The sequence below is a fragment of the Natrix helvetica genome, assembly GCF_964273705.1.
Source record: "Natrix helvetica genome assembly, chromosome: Z".
NCBI classification, from domain to species: Eukaryota; Metazoa; Chordata; class Lepidosauria; order Squamata; family Natricidae; genus Natrix; species Natrix helvetica.
The window spans coordinates 69175794-69201325 of record NC_138554.1 but is presented as its reverse complement, the minus strand read 5'-3'; the positions used below and the strand labels follow the sequence as shown (position 1 = coordinate 69201325).

The 25532-nt window shown below is 36.9% G+C and overlaps 1 protein-coding gene across 2 annotated transcripts in view; it reads right to left on the bottom strand.

Moving 5' to 3' along the window:
* The window catches only part of EGFR (epidermal growth factor receptor), a 158728-nt gene that overhangs the window by 37783 nt on the left and 95413 nt on the right, over positions 1-25532 (bottom strand). For both annotated transcript variants that reach the window (XM_081971049.1, XM_081971050.1), the window contains exons 6-15: positions 24508-24626; positions 23568-23709; positions 22449-22565; positions 16504-16630; positions 16343-16416; positions 14906-14996; positions 12982-13181; positions 9246-9378; positions 7642-7741; positions 1444-1601 (exon numbers count right to left, since the gene is read on the bottom strand). In XM_081971049.1, the coding sequence (XP_081827175.1) occupies positions 1444-1601; positions 7642-7741; positions 9246-9378; positions 12982-13181; positions 14906-14996; positions 16343-16416; positions 16504-16630; positions 22449-22565; positions 23568-23709; positions 24508-24626 (1261 nt within the window). The remainder of the gene's footprint in view (positions 1-1443; positions 1602-7641; positions 7742-9245; positions 9379-12981; positions 13182-14905; positions 14997-16342; positions 16417-16503; positions 16631-22448; positions 22566-23567; positions 23710-24507; positions 24627-25532) is intronic.

The following is a 25532-nucleotide window of genomic DNA, read 5'->3' as shown; positions in this document are numbered from 1 at the left end:
TGTGATTACGTTACTTTTAAGAATAAGGCAAAACATTTAATTACGTAGAGATGTTTTACATTCATGATAGCCTAGCCCCACAACTCACTTTTGAGCAAATAATTTCCATGCAGGTGGCATATTTATACATGTAGGGGCCAACTCTGTAGAATCTTCCTAGAGAATCAACTACTATTCCTAGCAGCACGTTGATTTAATAACCAGGATCCTTGTGATTATGTCTATACATGTACTTAAGTCATGTGTGGTTAATGTTCACAGAAAAAAAAAATCCCATATGACTAGTTTAATATTTCAAGGAAGTCAATTTAGTTTTCACATAAGGATTTCTCAATACATTGTTGGGTATGTATTGGCTGGACTATTATTTACACTGACCAAGAAGTGTCAGTTTAAAGACATACTTGATATTGAAGAGGACATAGCTTCTGTGATTTTATAACTGAACTATAGCTTGCTGTTTTATTCGGGATGAATTATGATAGCCATTATATTAGTTTAAAAAAATCTAGCATGTGTGATTCTTCTGAGGCTGTGATAAAATACCTTTCATATAACCGTCTGCTTTTTCAAAATATCAAATAAAGGAGTATCTATGGAATACTGTATAACTTCAATATAACAAACCATGCAGAGTTCACTAAATCTGAACATATGTTTTTGTACCAATTTGTTACTTTACAATTGAAATAAATGGCATTATTTTCTGTAAAACTTTAATTTAATGGATATTTATCCACTAAATGTGAATGGAATAATTTGTCCATTGTATTTGAAATCCACTAAAGCAAGGTCGATTAAACTGAGAGTTTACAGTAGCTCAAGTAACATTCAAGGAAAAACTAGGATTTTTTCTTGTGGAATACTGTTATTACTAACACCAAATTACAATTATAAGTATAAAATCAATAGGATTTAATCCCTGTAGACTCATAATTCCTAGACTGGTTTACAATTTAGGAATTAGTGGTCCATGAAATACTTTATATTAACTATCCACCAGATGTCACTACAATTCTAATTCTCAAAAATTTAGCTTTGTTATAGGCCATTATAAAATAAAGAACTTAAATAGCTAAAGAGAATAATCACAATATCTTGTGGATTTCTGAAAAATATCAGTATAGCTATGGGGAGGCTTAAATCAGAAGAAATGGTAATATTGGGAAATATTACAATAATACTTTTACTCATGCAATTATATTGATTAAATTTCCTCATTAAAGTTGATATTTTTTCTCTAGAAGAAAACTAATTGTACACCAAACTAAAAATATTTTAAACCATAAAAATTATATAGACAAATTATAGCATATATTGTACTTATATCTGATTGTGCATTGATTAAGTGATGGTTCTGTTTTGTTCATATATTGAAATTTTATAACATTGCAACATATTATCCTTTCAATTAAGTTTCAATTAAGAAAAAAAATTACTTACCCACGAACACAATTTTGATGGCACAACTGACATACTAAATTTTCATCTGGATATTTCCAGACTAAGGTATCATTTTCTCCCAAAATACCAGCAGGACATGATTTAACACAATGTGGGCCATCTATTACATGAGCACATTTCCAGCAGTTGCCGGGACCCTGCACAAGAAGCACAGCATTTTTTGTGGATGTGAAATACATTTGTGTGTACATTAATAAATTTGGTAATGATCAGGCTTTGTCAAACTACACCATTAAATGTGTGGACAAAAGAAATCTTGCAGGGTGAGAATGATGGATTTTAAAATCTGAAATATCTGCAGGTCAGAAGATAAAATATTGTATGTATCTTTTATTACTTCAATATCCTATTGATTTTTGAAAAACAGTTATTTAAAAAAATCTATTATTATTATTATTATTCTGTAACTTATGCTAAATATTTTGTAGGTTTTTGTAGGTTTTGGAGGTTTTAAAGAACATACTAATTATAAGCTTTATTTTGTAGGAAAAGCCAGGGCCATCTGCTTTATCTAATTACAATTATAAAGATAATTCAAGCTAATATTTTTCTAATGGGCTAATCAAGACATTTAAATATAACATGTCTTCTCTCCCTTCCGAGCAAAATGAATCAAATCCAATTTGCTTGATACCCTTCCTGATTAGTTGCAATGAAAAATAGATATAAAGTGCTTAGATGAATTATTTGTAATTAAAAACAGTGATTGCAGATCTCCAACTATGTCCTACTCTGCCTTTCAATTTTTCAGAAGAATTGAAAGGAAAAAGAGGAATTTATTCATGATTAATATTTTGCAGCAGCATCAGAAAATGGTTAGAAATGTATTAGAGAATGTTTTCATGATGCTGAAAATTACAAGTGAATAGTTGTTATTATTAGTATTATTGGGGCACAACTGAATACAGAGTACAATTTTCTACAATTTTACTACTATAAGTAAACATATAGAACATTTGATTTCATACCAATGTGAAGTTTATAATATAAGTCAACTTCCAGAAAGTCTTACAAATTTCCAAAAACCTTTTGAGGGTGGGGGTTCATTTTCCGAGCTTGTGGTTTGATTTCTGAAAGTTTTGTTACCAGGCTAGGTATGATTTTCAGTGGAATTTAGGGAATGTTAATATTGGTGGTGTTCTGCTAATAAGGGCTTTATGTGGTTAGTAGGGATGATGAGAGAGTCATATTAATGGTCTTGTGGTGGGTTGTGTGATGTATAGGTCACATCACGTGAGGGTCATTGGGAGGTGAAGTGCTGCTTGGGGGGGTTGTTTGGATTGGCTGAAAGTTCGTGCTGTTGCTGGTTGGTTGTGTGGTTCATTTGAATTCTCAAGGATTCATAGGTGGTTGTAGGTCAACATGTCTGTTGATTGAATTGCTTGTGGAGCTCCTGGCTTCGATAAACTCACAAGCATAGCAGGTAGTAGTGTGGCTGATGATTCTTGTATTGCTCCAAATGAATTAGTGTTGTTTGGTGTCAGTGTGGATAGCTTAGGAATTTGGGAACATGTCAATTGACTGCCAGCTGGTGTTCATGTATTCTGGTTTTCAATTGACATGATGTTTCTCCCACATAGAATTGTTTGCAATTGTTAAAGTTGATTCTGTAAATTACATTGTTTCTTTCATCCTTCTGTAACTTGTCTTTGTTTCTGGATAATTACTGGTGGATGTGGGTGTGGGTTTGTGGGCTACTGTGATTCCTAGAGATCGGAGATTCTGACCATCATTTCCAACACCCCGTTTGTGCATGGCAAGGTTAGTTTCTGCAGGGTGGTTGGCTGTGTAGTGCGTTGTAGTTTGGGTCGTGTGTTTTTGGAATACAAAGTTTTTCGGACAGCCATTGAAGAGAAAGATGGCAAGCAGCTGTTTCTATTCTACTTTTCTTAGTGCTGTGGTGCTGCAGTATGTCCTGGACCTTCCAAAGAGGGTCTGGATGCAGCTTCTTTTGTGAGCAGTGGGCTAATTGCTTGCAGAGCTGAGGATCTGGTCCCTGTGAGTGAGTTTGTGGTAGACACGGGTTTCCAGTTCCCCATTGTCTTATGTCAAAGTCAAGGAATGGGATTCTTTTGTCTGTTTTTTCTTGAATTTGATCTTCGTGAATTTGATCCTGGGGCATATGTTATTGAGTAGGTAGTGTGTTTCTTCAATTTGGGAACATTCCATGATGATGAAGGTATTGCCAATGTAGAATGTCCAAAATTTTGGTTAGATGGTAGGGGTATGGATTAGAGTTGCTGCATGATTGCTTCTATTAGGCCTGATATGGCTGATCTCATCACAGTGCCTTGGATTTGCTTATAGATTTTCCCATTGAACTTGAAGCATGTATAGATTCCGAAGTTTCAGGGATGATTTCTATGGACATGGAGTGTTGTGTGACAGAGTCATCTTTGTGGGTGTGATTTTGGTGAATATTTGATATATGGTTTCTTTAACCAGGTCAATGTCAATCGAGATGAAAGGAGACCATGATTTCTTCCTTGTTGATCTTGGTGTAGTTGATGAGTTGAAAAAAATGTTCCATGAAATTTATTGAGTGGGTTGAGTCATTGACCAGGTGTCTGAGTTTTTCTTTGCAGAGATTTTACTAGTTTGTGAATCCAATAGGTACAATAGTATAACAGAATTGGAAGAGACTTTAGAGGTCTTCTAGTCCAACCCCTTGCCTAGGCAAGAAACTCTACACCACTACAGACCAGGGTGGGTTCCAGCTGCTGCTACTGCCGGTTTTCTCAGAGGCAGGCTGAGAAAAACACATTGTGCTTGTGTGCACTTGATGCATGCTATGCGTCCATGTGCAGGACTAAAAAAATGTTTCTGTGCATGCACAGAAGCAAAAAACAAGATGGCGGTGTCTAAGGTGCCGCCGAGAGAACTCGATCGGGGGCATGGTAGTCCGAGTTACTACCTACTTGACTGAATAGTCCAAGCTGGTAGGAACCCACCTCTGCTACAGACAAATGGTTATCCAACATCTTAAAAACTTACAATGTTGGAGCATTCACAACTTCTGGAGGCAAGTTGTTCCATTGATTAATTGTTCTAACTCTCAGGAAATTTCTCCTTAGTTCTAAGTTGCTTCTCTCCTTGATTAGTTTCCACCCATTGCTTCTTGTCCTACCCTCAAGTGCTTTAGAGAATAACTTGACTCCCACTTCTTTGTGTTTTGTACATTGGTATTCTGGATGGACATAACATAAGGAGAAGTATACGGAGATCCCAATCTGGTGTATTTTGGGGAGTCTGTAGAATATGGGTGCAGAGAAATCTTGTGGTTCTATGCGCTTTCTCTCTAATGGTGTTAGCTGCTTTTCTTTTTCCATTTTCCTTAGGATGTCTTTTATTTTGTTCTCTAGGTATTTTGTTGGATCTTGTGGATTATTTGGTAGGTGTCAGTGGCATTTAAATGGTTTTCATTTTGCTAGTGAATAGTCAGGTTTTTTCCCATGATCACTGTCATCTATCTTTGTGTGCTGGTAGAATGACAATGGTTTTGTCTTGTTTCAGTTTCTTTAGTGCTCTTGTTGGCTGAGTGTTTTGTTTTGTCTGTTGCATTGTACATTGGGGATGATTCTCTGCCTGAGGTCTTGGTGTTTTTTGGTCCAGATGGTTTGTTTTTAGAATGCATTCAAGGTTGGCTAGGAATGGCCTTGAATTGAGGCCATGTGTGAAGATGGTCTGATGGGGGTTTCTGTTGGATAGATTTTTTTATCCATAGTTCTGAGTTATTGTCTTATGGTTTTGGGGTGAGGGTATTGAGTTTTTCCTGTGATGAACTGCATTTTTGCATTTGTATTTTGTTAGCATTCTTGTGGATCATGTATTTAAGGTCCGACTGTCAGGTCCTGTCTGATGGAGTTGAGGCATGTGGTTTTTGTTTGTCAATGATGTGTTGGCATTTTTCCAGGCAGTTGTGGGCCTCAGTGATCATGAATCAAGCATTCGCACCTGTTTTGGAAGACTAGTTTCAATATTTATGGGTGGTTGATTCGTGGTCAGTAGGGTATGCTTTTGGGGGTTGTTTGTCTGCAAAGGCATTCATGGAAGAAGTGTAGCTGTTTGCTTATTGATGATCATCTCACAGCAAAACTCTCCCAACTCTCTTGCATGGAAAATACCTGTAGCTTGTGTGAAGGATAAGGGTGGAGGTCTGTTCCCTGAGCTTTTGAGTTGGTTTCCAAATGTTTCATTACCAAGCTAGGTAAAATCTTACCATCCTCCTTTTAATTCCACACACACACACACTCCAAAGTTACCAGAGGAAAACAACTCTACTGGGAAACATATCCTTCCCCAATAGGTGACACCCTTGCCTCATGAGAATCTGAGCTCATTCTTTCATTTCAGAATGCAGCTTGGGTGCAAATTCCATGCACTTTGTAGTAAGCATGATATTTGGCTGATACCAAATGAGTAGAAAAATCATTGGTTATAAAGCTCTTCAAAATATAATAAGTATAATAATAATAAGTTTGAATTTATTAGCCGCTCCCTTTCCAAGTAGGACTCGGGGCGGCGTACAATGGAGCATATAAAACATAGAGGATGTATAAAAAGCACATAGACATACATACAAAACACACATACACATACACGGACACGGACACGGAGGAGGTAACAAATTACATCATATAGACAGTTAAAAATCAACATTAAAATACCCCAATTGTAAGAACCCAATATGCAATTAAAAATTTAACGTTTAAAAGACATTTAAAAAACAGTTAGGTTATTAAAACAGTTATTAAAACAGTTATTAAAAAATATGTTTCAGTAATTTTGGATGCAATATCCGGAATAACGTCCCTGCATTAACCAAACTTCCTTCTTTTTTGTGATCCTCATAGAAAAAATCTCATGTTAGTTGAATTCAGCTAATAGTGATATCATTGAGACATCTATGGGTGTTTTGTTTAACTTCCCAACCAAGTGTTCAGCTGAGATTATATTGTGATTCCCCCATCTAATGAGTTCCAACCATGCTTAGATTTTTTAGATCAATTCCTGTAGGGTTTAGAACCTTTCTTAGTTGGTGATTGCTCTTCCTAATTCTCTTGAAACCTGTCTGGTTAGATTTCTGGCATTTTTATTACGTTATTCGCAGTTTGTAGCAATTGGGATAACACAAGAATAGTAATTTAATGCAATATTTTAAGACAAAGCAGCACAATTTAAATCCCAGGCTTAAAGCCACTACATTTTAAATATTTTTTAAAATGATAAAAATTATTGATAACTAATATTTGAAATTATAGCTACAAAGGTAGCCAGCTGACCTAGCCTTTTTTTTTGAGGCCATTTTTCACCCTCCCCAGGCTCCAGAGGCTTTATAGGAGGCTGGGAAGGGCGAAAACAGCTTCCCCCGCCCTCCCCTCCGGAGGCCCTCCAGAGGCTTCAGAAGCTTCCCCGAAGCCTCCGGAGTGCAAAAATCCAGCCCTACAGGCAAACTGGAAGTTTGGGAACGGAATTCTGGTTTACTCGTAGGGCTGGTTTAAGCCCTCCGGAACCTTCAGAGGCCTTCCGGAGGCTTTCCTGAAGGCTCTGAAGGACGAAAAAAGACCTTATGAGCAAACTGGAAATCACTTCCGGTGTGGTCGTAGGGCCGGTTTAAGCCCTCCGGAGCCTACAGAGACCTTCCGGAGGCTTCCTTGAAGACTCCAGAGGGCTCAAACTGGCCCTACCAGCAACCCGGAAGTCTGAAATTCCGGTTTGCCCGTAGGGCCGGTTTTTTGCTTCTGAAGCCTCCGGAGGGCCTCTGGGTGGGGTGGGGGGCAGGGGAGGCTGTTTTCACCCTCCCCGGGTTCCTATAAAGCCTCTGGAGCCTGGGGAGGGCGAAAAAAGCATGCAAAAAATGGGGGGTTGCGCCTGTCATGCACGCATGCGCACTGGGGGAGGGTCAAGCATTGCATTATGGGTGCAGCACACCCATGCACGACCCCCCTGCGCCCCCCCGCTTATGGCATGCGAGCCAAAAAAGGTTCGCCATCGCTGATATAGGCTGAGAAAAAAGTTTAGGATTGGATACTTTTAGGTCCCTACAGTAAAATTATGTATCCTTTGAATATTAATCTATTTATTTGTGAGCACACTGATATTTGCATGGAGAAACAATATAATATACTCAAATATTCTAAGAAATATTCTAAGAACTACCAAAGTATGTGCACTTACAGGTCCTGTGCAAGTTAAATACGGTTCAGTTGAATTTTGCACAAGGCATTCTGAATGGCACTGAAAGCACTCAGAATTTTCTTCATATTCTCGAGGCATTCTAAAAGGGATAGAAAAAGAAATATGTCATTTATTTATATATGTATGTCTCATACTTTTCAAGACATTTTTATTAAAGCTATTTCTAAAATGTTTACTTAAACTGCATTTTTTTAAAAAAAAACATATATACATTAAACTAATGTGGGATCCCTCTTTTACTTTTTCTGACTTCCTTCTATTATAATTACTCCTTTCTTATAGAGCAAAACTTTTTTTATCATATGCTATTACTTGTCTTTGGGTAAGAACAGAGCTTTGGCATGATGAATTAAACCATTACAAACTACATTAACATATTTTGATTTTTAATTGATTTCCTTAAAAATTATATCTGAGATGTTTTTCTGAGCTAATAATCTCAGAACAAAATTATAAGTCATAGAAGCATCATGATGAGACAATTTAAAGCAGCTAATCATCCTGACAAGGTTTTACCACACTGACAATCCATATCTTCCCAAAGAAAAATATATTATCTTCCAATATGTCAGCACTCAGAAAGCATATGATTCAAATTTAGACAGACAAAAAATTCTGACCATGTCATAACTATTACAAAAAAAGTTATATTCATTATGGGGAAATATCAGAGAGAAGCACTTCCAGGTAAGTTTGCAATATTAGAAATGCCCATAGATATTTTACTGTGTTCATTGGACATTGCTGAACACATTATGGTTTCATTTAGGTAATCCTTTGACTAATATAAAATCATTTTAGTCAAAGAGAATTCTGATGATAAGATGAAAAGGGTTTTGATAAACAGACAGCACATAAGTTCAAGGAGAGTGAGCTCATAATACATATATTTATAGGACTATAAGTAACACAATATGCTAAAATCACTTAGGCTCCCATAATGTTTTGATAAATTAGGTTTTATGTAGTGACAGTGGCCTAAATACACATAAAAATACGTTAACAGGTTCTATCTGTTAGAGAATCTCATCTCTGAAACCATTTAATGAATGATTAAAACATGATAACTGAAACAGATGGCTTAAACAACTATTATTTGTTACTGGTTACACTGTACCTATAATTTGATGCAAAATTTGCTATTTAGGTCAACACAATATATGTGGGATTTTTTTTGTAAAAGTTAACATCTGCCTTTAAATAAAGTTATTTAAAAAGTTTCATATTGTGCATTCATTTTGTTTTTCCTCAATTGATTACTTAACTTTGGAAAACTATAGCAGCAGGAAAGCAAAGAAAAATATTTTTATAGGAACTAATTATGTTAAATGTTTTAGCACTGCATTCTTAACATTGCAGTAGTTCATTTTCAGAATCTTTATCAGTTATTAGTTTGAATGACTATAATTGTTGAGATCAAAGATCTGCACAACTCAACTAATGTGTGTGTGTTTGTGTGTTTGTGTGTGTTAGGAAAAGTACTTAATATTTCAAAATCTTACTAAGCATCTTCTCACATAAGCACTATTATAGAATTGAAAGGATTTCACTTCTTCATTACATGGGACGCTTGAAACTCTTACCCTTGATAAATATTACAATGTTTTACACATTCCTGTTGGCGGATAAAATAACGGCAAGAAAAGCACTGGAAGGGTCCTGGGCCCCAGCAGCCTATATTTGAGCAGAAGGGATGGCAAACTTGTCCTGTAGCAGCTAAAAGACAGAACCAAATGTTTATCAGTATACCAGAAAGGAGAAATATGCATGGCATGGTTTAAATTTATTTAAACAATTACAGTTTCTGAACTGTTAAAATCCAAGCAGTTGCCAAAATCCAGAAAAATTACCCATCTAGGAAACAGTGATGATAGCATTACCATATCAATAGCATCTAGGTTTATATATCACCCCACAGTGCTTTACAGTTTACAATGTCAGTATTATTTGCATATTGCCTCTAACAATCTGGATCCTCATTTTACCAATCTCAAAGAAGGATGGAAGGTGTTTGTCCTCTTAAAACTCAAATCAGTTCCCAGTACAAATAAAATAAGATTACTGACCAATCATCCTTGCATCATAGCCCATTCTGTGAGCTACATGTAGAAACACAATTATGAGTTCAATATCTCATAAATGCTTAACTCTAAAAATATTGCTTTTGGAGCTGTAATGGTGCAGTGCTTTGAAGCCAGGGTTGTTGTAACTCCAACCCACAGCCAGGAGTTTGATGCTGCTGGACTTAAGGCTGACTCAGCCTTCCATCCTCCTGAGGTTGGTGAAATGAAGACCCAGATTGTTAGGGGCAATATGATGACTCTGTAAACCATTAAGAGAGTACTGTAAAGTACTATGGAGTGATATATAAGTCTAAGTGCTATTGCAATTGCTATTGCTTTTTAGTCTCTACTTCCCTGCCATAGTTAGGTAATAATTAATCAGTTAATCTGATGAACTTGGTATTTACCAGAAAGTAAAAAAAAAGCATAGTTTAACAAACCTAATGTAAATAGCTGCTTAGTAAAACTAGAGAAAAGGTAAAGAGGAAATGCTATATCTTCCATGTTCTGATAGTTCATAGTAATTTTTATTCATACATGTAGCTGAAAGGAAGGTTTAAAACCCATCTTGCTTTGCATCAATAACTGGGTTAATATATAGCAAAAGCACTTAAGACTTATATACATTCCTCTGATGGTTTTCAGCATTCTCCGGGTGGTTTACAATGTCAGCATATTGCCCCCAACAATCTGGCTCCTCATTTTACTGAACTTGAAAAGATGGAAGGCTGATTCAATCTTCAGCCCCATCTGGATCAAACTTTAGGCTGTGGGTAGTTTGCAGCAATACTGCATTTTGACCACTGCACCATCAAGGCTCCTTGGGATAATGCTGGTATCCTACTATATATGATATTATATATAATATTTTGAACTAACTTGTTTTGGCAATGCATGCAAGAAATGTGCATTGCTTTTCACACAACCTCAAGTTTTTTTTTCAAATCCAATCTTATTAAAAATTTAAATTGCATGTATTGTAGACCATATCTTCTTCTTCTTCTTCTTCTTCTTCTTCTTCTTCTTCTTCTTCTTCTTCTTCTTCTTCTTCTTCTTCTTCTTCTTCTTCTTCTCCTTCTCCTTCTCCTTCTTCTTGCATGTCAAAAACTTTTCTCTTTAGGCATAGGGAGAGGTTCTCATGTCACATGATAAAACCATATTCTGCAATTGTTCTGTCATCAATCGCTTTAATGGTGGAAGTGACCATAGAATGGTATGAGCTAAACTCTCCACCCAACCTCCTCTTCCAGTGAGCTTGCTGCTCTCCTACCCACTCCCAATGGCCCCACAAATGGGAAGGTTGGGAAGCAGTCTGGCTGGAGGATGAAGTTGGACAGCGGCAACTGAGCACGCAGTGGCTGTGGCGTGCCCGGCTTGGCTTTCTTAATGTGACCCCACCATCTGTCTTTGTTTGCCCATGGCTGCTACAGCTGGGACATGCCTCTCCCACTGTGCCTCCATCTCTGCCTGATGCCTGGAGTGTCATGGAGTTCAGACCCACCTGCACTATGCAGCCTGTGGAGTCCAGCAGTTATGGTGCTCAGCAAAACTTTTTGCACCGAACCAGCAGTTATGTTGGCAGCAACCCACCCCGGGTGGCAGCACTGGCAGCTTGCTGCCTGCCCCCCCGATGGCATGGCAAATGGGAAGGGGGGAGCAGGGGGGTATGAATGCGCAGGGACCACAGCATTGCAGTGATGGCAAATGGCTAGACTGCCTCGCTATGACTCCACCATCTTTGTTCCTCCAATGGATCAGGGTCCCGCGCTAGCTCCCCCCCACCAGAGACACCTGGATTCCCCCCAGGCCTGCCTTGTTCTCCACATAAACATTATGGACTAAAATGAACAAATAGCCAAAAGCATTCTTGAGTATGCTATATTCCATTGGAAAACACTTTGTGCAGTCAGAAATCTCTGACAAAACTATTGATTTAATTATAAAACAACAGACCATGAAGAATACTGTAAGTTTCACTAATAAACTGGAGAATTTGAACTTTACAAGGCCATAAGAAAACTTGTCCAAGAAAAAACACATCAGTGAAAAGGCAATTGAAGAAAACAAATGGATTAATAGAGCAAAACACAAAGTTATAAATACAAGAAAGATGATTTTTGCCTGAAGATGGCTTTGTGTATAGAATAAGACAGAAAATGTTAAGAAATAATTGGAAAATTATATTGGAAAACTGGAAAATTATTCTAGAAATAATTGGAAAATTATATTCAGAGCTATATAAAGATCACTCAAAAGTAACAACTCCCATAAAAGTGGAAATGCCAGATATCCTAGTAGAGAAAGTATCAAATGCCTTAAAATCAATGAAAAATGGCAAAGCTTTAGAAAATGACTGTGTTACGATTGAAATACTGAAAGTTGGTGGTCACAGTTTATACTAGCAAAACTATACTTGAGATGCTTCAGAGCAGAAAAAATGCTGAACTGATTTTTATACACAAGAAAGAGGCCCAAGTTGATTTAAAGAACCCAATAAGCCTTCTTTCAGTCATCTACAAGGTTTTTATCAAGATAATGGCAAAAAGAATGTTGAGAACATTAAATGTTGCACAGCTAAAAGAGCAGGTAGGGTTCAGAAATCTTACAATGGATCATATTCAGGTTGTTCAGCAAATCATTGAAAGGCACAATGAGTACACTATGCTTCTATTCATGGCTTTCATTGAATATGAAAATGCATTTGATTCAATATTCCAACAAGCAATGTATTGCTCAACCAAGGCATAGGCACTGTTCACATAAACTTACTACAACCATATGAAAAAGCAATAGTGACAATTTGCTTTAATGATCTTAAAATGGAATGAGCTATATTTAGTGGCCAATAGGATTGGCCAGCAAATAATTTGCTTTGTTGGATCGACTATAAGAACATTTGGGAGCTAGAATGGAAACCACATTTATACCATTTACACTTATACATAGCTAATTGCTCACAGGATATATATATATACTTTCCCAGTTTTACCAGCATGCCTATAGATTCATAGAAGAAACCTCTGTCAGGACTTTGGGAAAATGATATGAGAATGCTGGCCGACATGGCTTCTGCACATGTGCATGCATGCTCTAAAGGCCAGCAGAGGCCTTGAAGGAAGAATGTTTGCACAGCTGAAATGTACAGATAAATGCATATACTAATATGATGAACCATGTGACCTGATTAATTTTAAGAATATAAACTGATTTTCAGAAATATATACCATTCATAGTTACATGAACCACATGCACTTACCACATTCACTTTCATTTCCATTTTTGCTTATTTTTATTTTTTGTTTTGGTGTTACAAAAAGTTTGTTCCAATCCAAGGTATTGCCGTAGCAAAGGTGGCCGTTTTTCAAAATGGCTACATCTCCATCACTTATTTCCTTGAGAGACCGTAGTCCCAAAGATTTGATATTCAGGTTGATTACTGCAAGAGCGTATTGACCTCTAAGGTAGAAAGATTGGGAAATTATATCAAACAATTTATTTATTAAGTTTAGAATACCTAACTCTGTAAATGGGCTGTGTACAACAGAAAGTCTAACGACAATATTTGATCTGTTTCAACTAGATTTGTAAGTTAAAAGTAACAGTAAAAGCCAAGATGAGAAATTGGCAGAGAACTTTGATCTCCTGGTACTTTTAGAGCTTCTAAGTCATTCCTTCTTGTTTCCTGTAGTCTGTAATGACAATCCAGAAATCAATATTACATTGTATACTTTCAAGTCTCGTCAGAAAGCAGTTTGTTTCACTGGAGTTCTCCAACTTTCACATCAAAATCCAGATAGAAAAAAACACACAAGCTAGTAAAAGTTTCTGGAATCCAGTCTGCTATGAGTTAGGAGAAACAGCTCAAAATTTTCAACTTACCTATTTATTTAAAATATATTTAAGTGGAAATATTTCTGAAGGTGTTTTCAGTCAGTAAAACAACACAATTGGGATACAGAATCCAATATAGATTATGCATCTATTTTTGTTTGGAAATTGCTTCAACATTCTATTCCCAGGATAATCATAATCTATATCAGGGGTGTCAAACTCAATTTCATTGAGGGACACATCAGGGCTGTGGTTGACTTTGGGCAGCCTGGAGGGCATGGCTGACTCACTGGGTGTGGCCAGCTGGACATCACTCACTGGCCATGGCCAGATGGGTAGGCATAGCTAGCTTGACACCCCTCCTCAAACTGCTGGCATGCTTCCTCTTTGCATTGGGTAGACTGTGCCAAAGTGATGTGTGTAGATCAGGTCGAAGCCACCCTAGCCTGATGTTTCCTATTTGGAATGGGTAGATTGGGCTGAAGCCACACTGGTCCAATGTTTTCTCTTCACAATGGGTACACTGGGCTGAAGCCACACTGACTGATGTTTCCTCTTTGCAATGGGTAGACTGGGCTGAAGCAATGCATGTAGACCAGGCTGAAGCCACACTGGCCTCTTTGCATTGGGTAGACCAGGCCGAAGCAATGCAGGTAGACTGGGTTGAAGCCATACTGCCCTGATGTTTATTCTTTGCATTGGGTAGACCAGACTGAAGCAATGCAGATAGACCAGGCTGAAGTGACGCAGGTAGACTGGGCCGAAGAGACACAGCAGGCTCCTTACATTTTCCAGGACGGCCCTGTGGACCAGATCCAACTACATCATGGGCCACATCTGGCCCATCAGCCTTGAATTTGACACCCCTGATCTATATCAACTCCTCCCCCACCTTGCAATTACATTTAAGCAATTTCAAAAACAAGTTTGAGCCCTGAAAAAAGGAAGAAAGGTTAAAACGCTTGTGTGTCTACCATATTGTAGATAACATTTTTCTCACTGAAACTGCAAACCTTCTTTTAAGAATAAACAACTTAAAATGAATAAACAACTTAAAATAAATAACATAAATGAAATTGGATCCTTGAGTCCTGCAGATTATTAAATCTGATGGACACGCTTCTAAACAGTAACTTTGATTAAAAAAAATCAGAAGAAAGAGTGAATTAAACATTTCCAACCATCTTAGAACAAAAGAAGAAATAGTGGTAGTGGTGCTGACGCATTCCACTGTAGTTTCTATTCAATTGCAAACTAGCAACTGATCTATGACAGAACAATGATCTGGTATTTTTAAAATATCACAACTATACATAAGTACAAGTTTTTTGGCATGCTGTTGTACTTACAACTGCCTTGTTCTACCTCGTATTACTTCCAGATTTTCAAAGCTACTCAAATCAGTGACATTTTCAGGCCAAACCTGGATCAACAGAAACCCTAAAACAAACAAACAACATGTACAAAGTATTTCTGACAAAGAAGAATGTCTTTTCTCTTTAGTTTTTATGAGAACATCAAAATGAATCATGACATTTCAGGAAGCTTCAGCACAGAGTTATTTTAAACCTTACTTTGTAAACAATTTACATGCAGGCAACTAAGTCAGCTAAACAGTGTGAAGGCAGGGCTGTGGGACTTAGCTGACTGAGCCGCTGCAGAAAACCCAATTCTCCTTAGCAACTCACCTTGGAAATGTGATCATTTTGTAGAATACTCTTTCTTTTACCATATAAAATGGATGCCTAATATCTTGGAAGGAATCTTACATGGTAAGCATATTTTTTTTAAAGGACAAATTTTTCCTTTATTTCTATAATTTTTCTAAGCTATCAAGAACATGTATATTTCTTGTCCATTAGTCTGTGAAGAACAAGTTTAATAGACTACTGCACAAAAAAAACCCTTGGCTATAGAAGTATAGTGGCCAAACTCTGAAATAGATGATCTACTACAACAGGTGTTTCAAATGCATATTTCAAATGTAAAAAACATCTAAATACAGAAATGTTCAGGTGTCTCAATAGAGTATCTACTGAGGGTGATTTTCATAGTTGAGTAGAATGATTAAATCTAGAAAGTGTAACCAAATTTCTCACCACGAACATACATGAATATTTGACTAATGAAATTGTACTATTCCCGAGAGAACCATTCTGAAGCTACAATTAATCTAGAATGCAGTGGTTGAAGTAGTGGTAGGATGTTGTGGTACAGACATATGAGCCATTGTTTTGTGATAGGCTGCTAGTTGACTTCTGGTGCAATTCAAAGTATTGGTCATTCCCTGTAATGCTATCCATAGCACAGATTACTTGTGATCTTCTTCATATGCTTTCTTCATATGTTTCTGTCTGATCAGTGCGATCAGCTATGGTGGGTCCTGCTAAGTAAGTCCTGTTGATTAAGCAATGTCTTCATAGGACTGAGGAAGTGTGCCTTCTCAGTGATGACTCTTCGCCTGTGGAATGATTTATTCTACAGCACTTGAAAATTCATGTTTCTGCCATCTTTCTGAATTTCCAAAAATGATTAAAGACCTAACCTAAAATTAGAATGGTAGTTGTACCTTTTGGGTTTTTTTGGTTCTGTTTTTATGGTCAGTTTTATTCTTTAAAAAAAACACTGCCCTTTAAATTTTTTTAAATTAAATTTAAAACTACTTAAAATTTGCAGCAGTTGAGAAACCTTGAAATTAAATCAATAGAAATAACTGAATGTTTAAAAGAACATCTATACAATATTTAAATTCATATAAATAAATAAATTTAAAACATTTTACTAACCTGTGATTTCTTTAACAGTTTTAAAAATACCCAATTTCCTTATATCCAAAGGAGGTGTTTTTGTGTATTCATCACTATAAAAGAATAATTGAATACTTGACTAATGATGTAACATATTTTAGTACGTTTTATGGTCAACATTTGATCAATCAGCAACTTACCCAAAAAAGGATGCATGCAGAAATGTGAGATCACCATTGATTGTGGTACAGTTCTTGAAATAATCAATATTGGATTCATTTACTGCAAGAACACCTTTCAGTTCACCTATTCCAATTCCACTGCACACTGAGAAAAGAGGAAACATAGAATGTTAGGAATGCTTTTAAGGTATTTCATGTTGGATTAAGGATTAGAATCATGTCTAACTACAAAGCAGCAACAAGGTACACAATTAATTTGACTTAAACAAAAAAAAAACAGGGATAAACAGCATTTGTAAGAAAATAATTTTATCATAGGATATCTTCCTTATTATGTTTTATTTAATTCTTTGATCAAATACTTACGACTAATTAATCACCATAAAGACATATACTCTGTGTGTATGTGTGTGAGCGTGCACGTTTGCATATGTGTATACATATACATGTTTTTTAGCTGGATACCCATGCTCCGCTACGAAACAATGTGATCGGGCTTGATAAATCAACACTTACAGCTTGAAAATTAATGAGTAGTTACGATTGGCTTCTCCTCTCCCATTCTTTCTCTGAAGCTTGCCCCACAAAAGCCTCTCCTCTCCTATTCTCCTTCTCTCCCTCAGGCTGGCCCCAATGATCCTCTCCTAGCCCCTTCTCTCCCTCAGGCTTGCCCCACAGAGACCTCTCCTATCTTATCCCCATCTCTCCCTCAGGCTTGCCCACAGAGGCCTTTCCTCTTCCCTTCTCTCCCTCAGGCTTGACCTACAAAAGCCTCTCCTCTTCTATCCCCTTCTTCCCCTCAGGCTTGCCCCACAGAGGCCTCTCCTATCTTATCCCCTTCTCTCCCTGAGGCTGGCCCCATTGTCTAAACTCCCAGTCTGCAGGCTGGGTGAGTCATGTGCTGGTCACACCCACACCCAAGTGGCAGTTGGAACCTAATTTTTTTCAGGTTGGGAGGGGGAGTAGAAAGTCTAACTCTTTAGTATTGGAGCATGTTAATATATAAATATTGTATTAAAAATACTAATGATCTGATGGTCATTTCGAAAAATCCTTTCTTAGCAAGCTCCTAGAAGCCCAGAGGAACATATGTGCCAAATTTGAAGTTTGTAGACTTTACAGTTCTGGAGATTTTGTGATGAGTGAGTGGATTTGACATTTTATATTTATATAAAATATATATCCCTAGAGCTAGGGTGGGGCTTCACTAACAGTGGTGGATCTTCTGTCCCAAGAATCGGCCCACAGATTTCCACTGCTCTTCTCTGCCTTCTGTGCATCAGGCATTGGACCCAGCTGTCCCTCCTCTTTTTCATCAGCTACATCCAGACCTGACACCTGTTGACTCTCCAACTGAGGGCTGACGGATGACCAAGGGTCCACCTCTGTCTCTCTCTCTCTGACAGATCCATTCCCTCTTCTCTCAGCTTGTCTTGATGCTGACGCTACTACCATGCCTCATTATCTGATTCGGCTGCTGGAGGGGCCAGCAGCCAACTGGCCACAACACATAAACCCATACATTATCCTATGTTTTTATTATTAAAATTGATAATAAAAATTTATTTTCTAATTCTTTTTGTCTTTCCTGCTAAAGATACAGTATTAATCAATTTTATTAGCATAGTGTAGTGTAGTATAGTGTCATATTTAGTATTAGTATTAATATAGCATCGTATCCCAAAGGTGCTTTTTCAAGAGGCCACTGGACTTTGTTTTTCTTGGAAGATCTTTAGCTTTTCATCCAAGAAGCTTCTTCAGCTCTGACTGGATGGTAGGGAATAGAAGGATTTATATTCCTTGTTGACAGCTGGTCATTTGCATTCTTTTAGAGAGTCATTGAGACCATTTGAAAGTTTTTATATGTCCTCAGGTTCAACACTAGTGCAAATGGGTATAGAGGCTTCTTGGAACTGCTGGAAAGACTATGTTGTAGGCTGGAGATAGAGGATGTTGTATCTCTCAACAGAGAGGGCTGTTCAGTTTTGCCATGGATGGCTTATTTGATCTCTCTCTCTCTCAAACCAGCGGTCCTGTGCTTTCTGCAGGATGTTTTTTGTTTCTTCACTGTTGATCACAGGCACAGGCTGTTGGGGATGAGTCTTTGTTGTCTGCATCTCAAACTGAAGTGCAAATGGTTACTGTAATCTGCAGTTTTTTCTGGAAATCTGTTCATAGTCCAGCACCATTGGGAGGGTATGCATCCCAAAGTGCATAGCTAAATGTCTATGGAAATTCTTAGTCATCCAGGTCATTGCTGTCCCAAAATTACCATTTGCACTTCAATTTGCACTGACTCACCCAACAGCCTATACCCATGTTCAATAGTGAAGGGCAGACAAAGAGCAGAAAACATTCTGAGGAAAGCACAGCTCCACAACACAGTCCTTTTAGTAGTTCCAAGAAGGCTCCACATCCATTTGCATTACTCAGGTATGTATGTATTTCCATCTCTAAATATTCTTGCATAATTATAATTGTGAAATTATTACCTCTCACAGTTTTATTTGAGTATTTGAAAAAACCAAGTGAGATTGGTTTCCTATGTATATATTTATTTTCAAAATGTACAAGACTGCTAAATTCTACACTAATTCTGGATGGCATACAGTAAAAGCAATAATAAAATGTAATTAAACTTTCCCAAATTTGATGTAGTGAGAAACAATCAGACAGCATGATACTTCCCCATTTGGGAATAACCTCAAGGACAGATCCCCTGAAGAGAACACTGTCATTAACAGGCCTCCTCCAGGACTGACAAGGAGAAACTCACGAGGGATTTTGGTATGAAGACAGGAGTCCAAGGACCTCAAAAGGTGGCATTTGGCTGATCTCTATGATAACACTGTAGGCATTTGAGTGCTTATTTTATCTTCTTCTTGCCCAAATATGAGACAGGCAGGATGAGTGAATGTGTGTGTGTGTGTGTGTGTGTGTGTGTGTGTGTGTGTGTGAATGTAGTCACATGTGGCCTACGTGGACAGTGGGAGATACCAGCTTATGGGAGGATAAGTGATTGTGAAGGCTATGGAGAGTGAGAACCCTCTGGCAGTGCTGAGAGCCACAGTTAAAGTGCCATGGGAACATTCCTCATCCCATTACCCACTGAATTGTTGTGTGAGTGGGTATGATCTGTTACTACATGTGTGAGTGGGTATGACTGGTAGATTAGCGGGGACACCCACATGGGAGAAAGGGAGATAGAACTTCACAATGTAGGTGGGACAACCAATTCAAGTGATGATGGATAGGAGTAGGAAAGGAAGCAAGAGAGCAGGCCATTTTAAAAGAAGATGCCTCCAATACTTGTTGTGTGTCCAAGCTCATGTCTAAATCCTGGACAACAGACCTTTAGAGTTCTAGTCCTTTGTTGCTGATCACAGGACAAGACATCCCTGCCTAAAAGTAGTGTACATATATTATATTTAATAATGTAATGTCCTATATGATTCATTAAATTGTATTTAAATGTATTGAATTTTACAGCAGGCATTTATTCTAACACTAAAGTTCTATTTATTTCTTTATTTATTCTAGCAGTACCAATTTACTTCAGAAAAAACAGGTCAATTAAGATTTGGCACTGTGTGTAATTTCATTTTCAATAAAATAGGACTTGCAATGGGATAATAAAAAATAGTGTTGAGGATAAGTCTTTTACAAAAAAAAAAACATTTCATCCTGCTTTCTCCTTAAAAGATAGTGTAATGATACCATTTCAAAATAGCCAAATTAGAATAATTCAAACATCAGTACAACCAAAATTGCTGCAATGAAATGAATACAAGCAGAAACATTAATCAGAATAAAAATGAAAGACATAATATGAGATACAAGATGGCAATTCATATGTCGGATAATCAGTAGAGTATGTTAACTGGTACATTAAACTTAATGATGTAAGTCAGAATACAAAGTATCAATAAAGGTTGAAGTTATAGGACCACAAATTACAATGAAATATTAGAAATATACTTACCTTTACCTTTACTTTTTATTTCGATTTTTATACCGCCCCCTCTCCCAAAGGGACTCGGGGCGGTGTACAGTCAAGTGAAATAGATAAAATTTAGTCCTCACTGACAGTAATTTGGATTAGCAACTCCATCACCAAGCAATTGATCATAAGGCATGACTGAGAAATATGACCATGTGGGATTTGCCTAATGTCAGCAGCAGGGACTGTTGTTAGTCAGTGCAATAACACATACTAATGCACTGACTTACAAAAACAATTCCAGCAGTCCCAGCTACTGTCATTAGGCAAATCCAGGGGTGGCAAATCCTGCCAGTTCTAACCTCTTCTATAGAAGAAGTTCCACAAATCTACCGTGATGTTTAGAGACGGTTTCAGCTCTCTCCCCCCACCTATCCGCACGCTTACCCCGCCCACCGATTGGCTAGCTCACCAATCACCCCGCCTGTCTCTAAGAGTCCTATCTAAACCTTAAAGTCTTAAAGCTATCAAGTTTGAACATCCCTGGTTTTTTTGTCTAAAGGGTTAGGGGCGCAAGGGTCTTGTAACTTGACAGCTTTAAGACTTGCACACTTCAGTGTCAGAGTTCCTGAGCCAATATGACTGGAGGAGGAATTCTGTAAGTTGAAGGTCCACAAGTCTTAAAGCTGTCAAGTTTGAACACCCCTGGGTTTTTTTCTTCTAAAGGTTAGGGATGCAAGGGTCTTGTAACTTGACAGCTTTAAGACATGCGTGCTTCAAATGCCAGAGTTTCTGAGCCAATATTTTGGTTGCTAAGCAAGAGCGTTGTTAAATGAATTTCACCACATTTTAGAAGTTGGCCATGCCCACCCAGTCACATAACTGCCAAGCCACTCCCACTCAGTCACATGGCTGGCAAGCCACTCCCACCCGGTCACATGGCCAGCAAGCCACTCCCACAAACCAGGCCACACCTACAGAAGAGGTTCTAAAAAATTTTGAAACCACCACTGGGCAAATCCCATATGGTCACATTCCTCAGTCATGTGATCATCATTTTCAAAGTCCCACCAGTATCTTTGTTGACTTTGTTTGTTGGAAGTGAAGGTCACAAATAGTAGTCACGTGATCACAGGACAGTGCAATGCTATTACTGCCAAGCATCTGAGTTGCAATGTCATTTGACCTGGGAGATATTGTGACAGCCACAACTACTCTTCATTCAGCACTATTGTTAAGTTTGAATAGTCACTGAATGAGTTCATCAAGGACTATCTGTAAATGATAGGAACAATTTGATTGTGAAATCAATAGGGGAAAGGCTCTTCTTTCTTATCTTCAAATGGGCAGTTAATAGTCATCTCTCAGGAATCCCTGACATTAGATTCTCTGTTGCAGCACTTTTTATCAAGAACACCATTTTTCTGAGATTTGTTGGGCTGCCATCCATCCAGTGCTTGAAAATCTGGCTGTTCCCTAACCTTAGTTACACTGAATAATGAATCATATATTGTATTACTTAAAATTGCTGTTTCTTTTACCATATTTTTTTACATTTATTTTTTATTGTGCCCTGTCTGAACTTTGTGCTTGAAGTGGAAAAGAATAAAACTTTGATTTTGGGTTTTACTGATTAGACTGATAGATCCTTATAGAAATTTCTAGTTTATATTATTATGAAAAAACAAAAAGTTGTGATTTGATATTAATGCCTTATTTTACTGCAACACAGAGAGTCGGATGATCAATGCTTCTTTTTCCTAATCCTTCCTCACTTCTCTTCCCCCTCTTTCTCCCCACTGTTTTCCTATTTACTTTCGTATTTTACATCTTATCTTATAACACAATAAACATGTTTAATTGATAAAATAAAATTTAAAAAACAGCTGCAGCTAACATAAATCTGGTGAAATAATTAAAACTTCTCAGACATCATATTAGGCATCATATTAATATGTAGAGTGCCTACTGTTAGTGGTAATCCTTCAAGTTGTTGCATAATTTCATTTTCTATCCATCATACCTTTGCTACAAGGACCATCACATTTTTTACACTTTCGAATGCCATTCTGCTCCACTTCTGTAGAGTCTGCACTACATGATCGGACACATGAGCCATGATCTGTTACTACATAATTATCTAGAAAAAAATTAAGAAAAGAGAGGGAAAACAGACAGACATAAGAGAAAAAAGAAGACTTGTCACAGAATTTGTGTTATTTCCTTGGTTGATATATTTTTTTATTTCCAGCCAAAACACATAAGTCTATCAAAAAAATACACAAACATACTCTCCAAATCAACTATAAGCTTATCAATATAAATGGTACACAATTTAAGTAAGTTTTAATATATTGAAATAAAATGGCAGATCAAATCTAAACTTCAGAATGGACTGATGTGCAAAAAAAACCTTGCCAGTACTTTGAACAGCTGTGAGTATATTTCATAGCAGTAGCTTCTACATAGCACACCTTTGAAACATTCCAGTGAATTGCATATGTACATTAAAAGTGAAGAGAATTAAGATACGTAGAATAAGATAGATTTGGAACGTGAACACCCTAGTTGGATGCAATGCTGAAATCAGTTTTACCATTTTTCAAGTGTTCTTATTCTAGAGGTAACTGAGAATCTACTTTTTCACCACACTGAAATTTCCTTCGCTACTCATATTTTCTAACTGAAAAACACCATATAGAAAGATTCCCATATGATACTTGGAATTAAATTGTTGTGGAAGCTATACAAATTACATCTGTCAAAGAGCTGATTGTTCAGGTACTGACAGACTATTCACACACATTCCTTACATATGAAACCCTTGCTATGAGATTTTCCCAAAATTATTTTCTCCACTGAATGAAATCTCAAGAGTAAATTCTTATGGATGATATGTTTTATAAATAAACTTTCAAAACATATTCCAGTATTTCATTTATTTTTCACAAGTTCAGCACTGCATGCCTAGTATTATACTTCTGATGTTTCATTTTAGAATGGATAGATGAGCATATAGGAATAACTTCTTGAGGTACAAATTTGGAGTTAATATGAAGCATTCCAAATGAAAGGTAGAAAGAAACTTAAATAGCTTTGTTAAATAGCATTTAACACAAATAATAATATTTATTTAACTTACGTGGACAGTTTTTTACACAAGTTGCTCCAAAACTGTACTTTCCTTCTGGGTTATCTTCCAACTGGTAAGTATAGGGATTGTATATTTGTAAAGCTGGACAAGACTCCTTGCAAGTTGCATCATCCCAAAACTTGCGACATGCCTATACAAAGGTGATCCAAATAATATACAAAAAAGAACCATCTTTTGTTTTAACAATGATGGGAAATGAAAGCAGTGGATTTTAAACAATCAGGTAAGATTAATATTCAGAGAATTAAATATTCCATCCATCCAAGCATTATTGTAGACAGATAACTTTATTTTGGTCATTGATCGATAAAAATACATTCAATAAAACGTTACCCTTTAACAACAATAACTATTGCAGGAAAGTTTACACATAATGTAGCAACATTTTGCTACTTTCAGAGAAATAAATTTATTTGATGGTGTAACAGACAGTGCAAATAAAAGCTATTGGTGTTTCAGAAATTTAAATAAAAGAGGAATAATCAACTGGTTATGAATATCCTTGTAGAATTGTCAATACAGAAGAACATGGGCTCTGTTTTCTATGGCATTCATTTCACAAGGGCAATAATGGGATTCATATAAGATTTTCCTATATTTCTCTTCCAGGATATATGTCGAGAGACCAAATAAAAAATGTAAATATAATTTGGGACTAACTAATAATAGGTTGGATAATTATAACTAAAAGAAATGGCTATACTGTTGAAATACAACCTTACTGAATTTCTTGGAATACTTTAAGAATGAGATTAAAGCACAAAGTTTAAATTTAAATTTTATTATTTTTGTTATATTACTTTTTATTGCTTTATTCTCTATTTATTGTAGTTAATACCTGAAAAAGAAATCTAAGAGCACTAATCTGATTTTTTATTTCCTTTTTTATATTGCTAAAATGCTATGCAGGTATCTATAGCTTCCTTACCAAGCAGTCACTTTCTTTAGGACCTGTACATCCTGCTGCGCACTGAGTATGACAACAGTCACTTGGCAATCTTCCCTTGCATCGACCTGAGCACTGTGCTGCACAGTCAATCTTAGTTACTGAAAGTTAAAAATACCACAAGTTAAACTACATCATATTTTACCAATAAAAATGTTTCAGAAAACACAAATATTATTTGATTGAATCACAGTTTAGTTACAGGTAGTCCTCAACTTGCAACCGTTCTTTTAGTGATCATTTGAAGTTACAATGGCATTGAAAAAAGTGATTTATAAGCATTTTTCAAACTTATGACCATTGAAGCATCCCCGATGGTCTCCTGATCAAAATTTATATGCTTGGCAACTAAAAGTGATAACCTTTTCCACCTTTTGCCTAGTACTCTTAAATATCTTCATAAACTATTTACATGAGAGAACAGAAGGGGAACTCATCAAATTTGCAGAGGACACCAAGCTGGCAGGAACAGCCAGTTTCCCAGAAGATGGAACATTGGGCCCTATCAAATAAAGTAAAATTCAATGTAGACAAAGTCAAATTTTACACTTGGGCAACAAAAACCAAATGTACACGTACAGATTAGGTGGTACATTGTTTAAAAGCAGTAATTGCAAGAAGGATCTTGGAGTCCAAGTAGACAATCACTTAAATATGAGCCAGCAGTGTGCTGCAGCTGTTAAAAGAGCCAATGCAACTCTAGGCTATATTAATAGAGGGACAGAATCAAGATCACATGAAGTATTAATAAGGCCTTGGTAAGACTACATTTGGAACGCTGCATCCAGTGTTGGTCACTAGAATATAAAAAAGTTGTTAAGACTCTGGAAAGAGTGCAGAGAAGAACAACAAAGATGATTAGGAGGCTACTGGCTAAAACTTATGAAGAACAGTTGCAAGAATTGGGTATGTCTAGTTTAGTGAAAACCATGACTAAGGGTGACATGATAGCAGTGTTTCAATATCTGAAGGGCTGTCACAAAGAAGAGGGGGTCAACTTATTTTCC